We start from the raw sequence: 3,585 nt of genomic DNA on the forward strand, positions 1-3,585 counted from the left end.
TATCCTGAAGGTTACAGAGAGCCATTAAGATTTTAGCCAAGAGAATGACATGATCAGATTGTATTTAAAAAATAATTTAATTAGTAGTATACAGGATGAGTGATATGGAGGTCAAGTTAGGAGGCTATTTATGTTATCTGGTAAACTATGATAAGGGCACAGTATCAGAGAGCATGCAGAGAAGAGGACAAATTCAAAAGATGCAGGTGATTGCTACAATGTAGGGAGTAAGGAAAAGCAGGGAGTCTAGAATGATTCCCAGGATTTTTGGTTGGATGACTATGTCCATAGTCATGTCATTGCTGAGGGAATGTAGAATGAAAGACAAATTAGAGAGGAAATACAATGAATTCAACCTGGGGCATGCTGAGTTTGAGATAGTTGAGCAGTTAGAGGTGTCTAATAGTACACTGACACAGATGGTGTTACAAGTTCAAGTTGGTCATCGGATACATAGAGCACAAATAGGCTTTAAGCTAATTCTATGTTTACTTAACTATGTAGACGAATACAAGACCAAAGATACAGAAGAGCAGCATCTTTCATTGGGAGGCCAGCAGCTCCACAGATTCTCTTGCCCCTACATTAATGTAGGTTGCATAACACTGTTGGTACAAGGACATGTGTAGACAGGTGTGTGGGGGTCACCTCAACACAGACAAGTAAAGCTTTCAGTTCCAATTGATTTTTTGTGCCATTCTAATTATGCATGCCCAAGGCCTGCAGCTAGCTCATAGCTTCCACCCCAGGTGTAGCCTTCTAAAGCAAATAAAGCAGACACAAATCCCCACATTTATCTTAATACTATAATTACCAAGAAAATAGTGATCTCAAGGTTATTCTTGGGCAGGCAGCTCCAGCATATGGGTGTGAAATGCATGAGAGAGGTGTGGACCAGGGACAGAAATATATATTTTGGGGTCTGAGATTTGGGTCCAACTTCTTGCTACACCACTTAGATTATGTGTGACTTTGTCAAGTGGGACAAGTTCTCCAAGTATGAGTGTCTTCATCTTTCAGGCAGCTTAATCCTATCTACTGTGTGGAGACCCTGTGAATATTAACCATGACAGTGAATAAAAAGGTTCCTAGTACATGGTAGGTTCTCAATAATTATCAGTTTCTGTTCTCTAGAGGAAAAAAGATTTGATGTCAAGTGTGGGGATGAGAGGTAACAGGTGATAAAACAGTAACTGAACCTCATAAGTGCAAAAAAATCTAGTTCAAAAGCAGTAGGTTCTTTGTGCTACTCTGTCTGCTCTGCAGATAGAAGTATTTAGACAATGATTGTTTTCTTCCACCAAAACTGTCCAAATAAAGTTAACTTCCTTTTCCAAAAGCCAGGCAAACAAAGAAATGAAGATTCCCACCTGGTAAGAAGCCTGAAACCAAAATTTAAAATGCCTTACTCTCCACATTTGTTTCAGGCCATTGATCATTTTTCTTTTGTTCAAGACAGATACTGAGCGTCTTTGGGATGATGGTGAGTAAAATAATGTTCTTCTCATTTAGGAACCGACGAGAAAACGCTCATCAGCATTCTGACTGAGAGGTCAAACACACAGCGGCAGCTGATTGTGAAGGAGTATCAAGCAGCATATGGAAAGGTAGCATTTGACTAACATGATAGTCAGTAAAGAAATAATCATTAATGTACCATGGTTGCTCCCACATGATTATGCCCACAAATCTTTTGTTTCAGGCAAGTGTAGCAGAAGGTGCCTTGTGCATTCAGTCAAGAGCTTGGAATCTGAGTCCTGGTTTTGCCTTTAACTAGCTGCATGGCCTTGGGCATGCTATTTGATCTTTCTGGGCCTCAATTTCTTCACCTGTAGAATAAGGGGGGTTGTCTTAGATCAGTGGTTCTAAACCAACAGTGATTTTGCTCCTCATAGAACATTTGACATGAATGGGGACATTTTCATCATCACAAATGGGATGAGAGGGGAGATGCTTCCAGCATCCAGTGGGTAAGAGGTCAGGGGTGCTACTAATCATGCCACCATGCACAAGACAGCCCCCACAACAAAGAATTTCTGGCCACTATCTGTCAAATCCTGGCTTAGATGATCTTTAATTTCTCTTCTAACTTTAAAATATTTATGTTATTATTGGTTTAATTAATTTAGCAAGTGAAAATTGACTGAGTACCAGAAACTAACTATATAAAAACAAGTTAAGACTTGGTCTTTGCTACAGTTTATTTGTTCAACACCTGTTTATTGAGTACCACTTCTCAGCAAGGCAACACATTCATGTACAGGTCATACAAATGATCCATGGGCCTTTCAGTATTTCCAAAATTTGGAGGAAGGATGGAGGCAGAGGTCACAAGCATTTCTCACAGTGGAATAGAACAAGAGCATGTGAAATAAGATTCAGTTGTAAAGTCTTGGGTTGGGGGCAGATGGTAATGGAACTTAGCATTTAGGTAGGAAAAACACCATGGCAGTTACAACAAAGCTAGTGACACTTGGCTCCATCCCATTCATTTCAGCAGGAACATGCCCCGGCTGTGCCACCCGGTGGCATGGTAGTGTTGGTCTGCACCCACACTGGCATAGCAGACTGTGAGGCTGCCAGCCTCCATTTCAGAGCTGAAAATAATCAGGGGCAAGAAAAAATATTATTCAGTGACACGCCTTTGAATGTTGAAAATAAAAAACATGTTACCTGCCTTTAAGCAGGGGAGATCAACTGTACTTATGTATTATGTGAAAGCAGTGCCAAAGGTCAATGTCAATAAGTAATGTTCACCTCATTGCCACATTTAAGGTTTCTCTGCTGTTATTGCTAGGAAACTGCTTCTAATGCCTCTTAGTTCCATGCTGTCACCAGAGGCAAATGACCAACCACTGTCCTCCCTTCCCCTTTCTCTTTGGGGCTCTTTGGCAGCCACTGAGAAGCAAGGCACCCAGGAATAGAACACCTACCGATGAAACTGGGGGTGAATTTATAAGGGCTTCTTCTCCTCTTCCTCATTCCTTCCTCCAAAATAAGCATTGAGAGCACTGGGGACCCAGGAACGCATTTGAATATGCAGTTCCTAGCTGTAGCACTCAAGCAACTCTCCCCTTTGGCTTTCCTTCAGAGGGCCTCTATAAAACAGAACATCTTGGAAGCAATCATAAGATGCAGATTAATATTCATAGAAATATTTTCAACATTTCTGTATTCCCTGTGGATGAGCATGTTTTCATGTGATTTTGATACATAAGTTCAAAATGATACTAGGAGAGGGCCGGCCCGGTGGCGCACTGGAGAGTGCGCCGCTTGAGAGCGCGGCGGCGCTCCCACCGAGGGTTCGGACCCCATGTGGAGACCGGTTCCCACTCACTGGCTGAGCGCGGTGCGGGCGCAACACCGAGGGTTGCGATCCCTTTGCCGGTTTTGCCGGTCCCCGGTGCGGGCATGACACCGAGGGTTGCAATCCCGTTGCCGGTCAAGTAAAAAAGACAAAAAGGAAAAAAAAAATGATACTAGGAGACTGCTGAAAGAGAAAGGAAAAGTATTTCATGCTTTCCTCTTTGGGGTTTTTTTATTTTAGGAGCTGAAAGATGACTTGAAGGGTGATCTCTCTGGCCA

At 42.3% G+C, this 3,585-nt stretch overlaps 1 protein-coding gene across 1 annotated transcript in view; it reads left to right on the forward strand.

The window, feature by feature from the left end:
• Window positions 1–3,585, forward strand: part of ANXA3 (annexin A3) — a 70,413-nt gene that overhangs the window by 34,904 nt on the left and 31,924 nt on the right. Inside the window, exons 4-5 of the mRNA XM_008577936.1 lie at window positions 1,513–1,607; window positions 3,548–3,581. Of these exons, the coding sequence (XP_008576158.1) occupies window positions 1,513–1,607; window positions 3,548–3,581 (129 nt within the window). The remainder of the gene's footprint in view (window positions 1–1,512; window positions 1,608–3,547; window positions 3,582–3,585) is intronic.

Source organism: Galeopterus variegatus, unplaced genomic scaffold, assembly GCF_000696425.1.
Source record: "Galeopterus variegatus unplaced genomic scaffold, G_variegatus-3.0.2 Scaffold1607, whole genome shotgun sequence".
Lineage (NCBI taxonomy): Eukaryota > Metazoa > Chordata > Mammalia > Dermoptera > Cynocephalidae > Galeopterus > Galeopterus variegatus.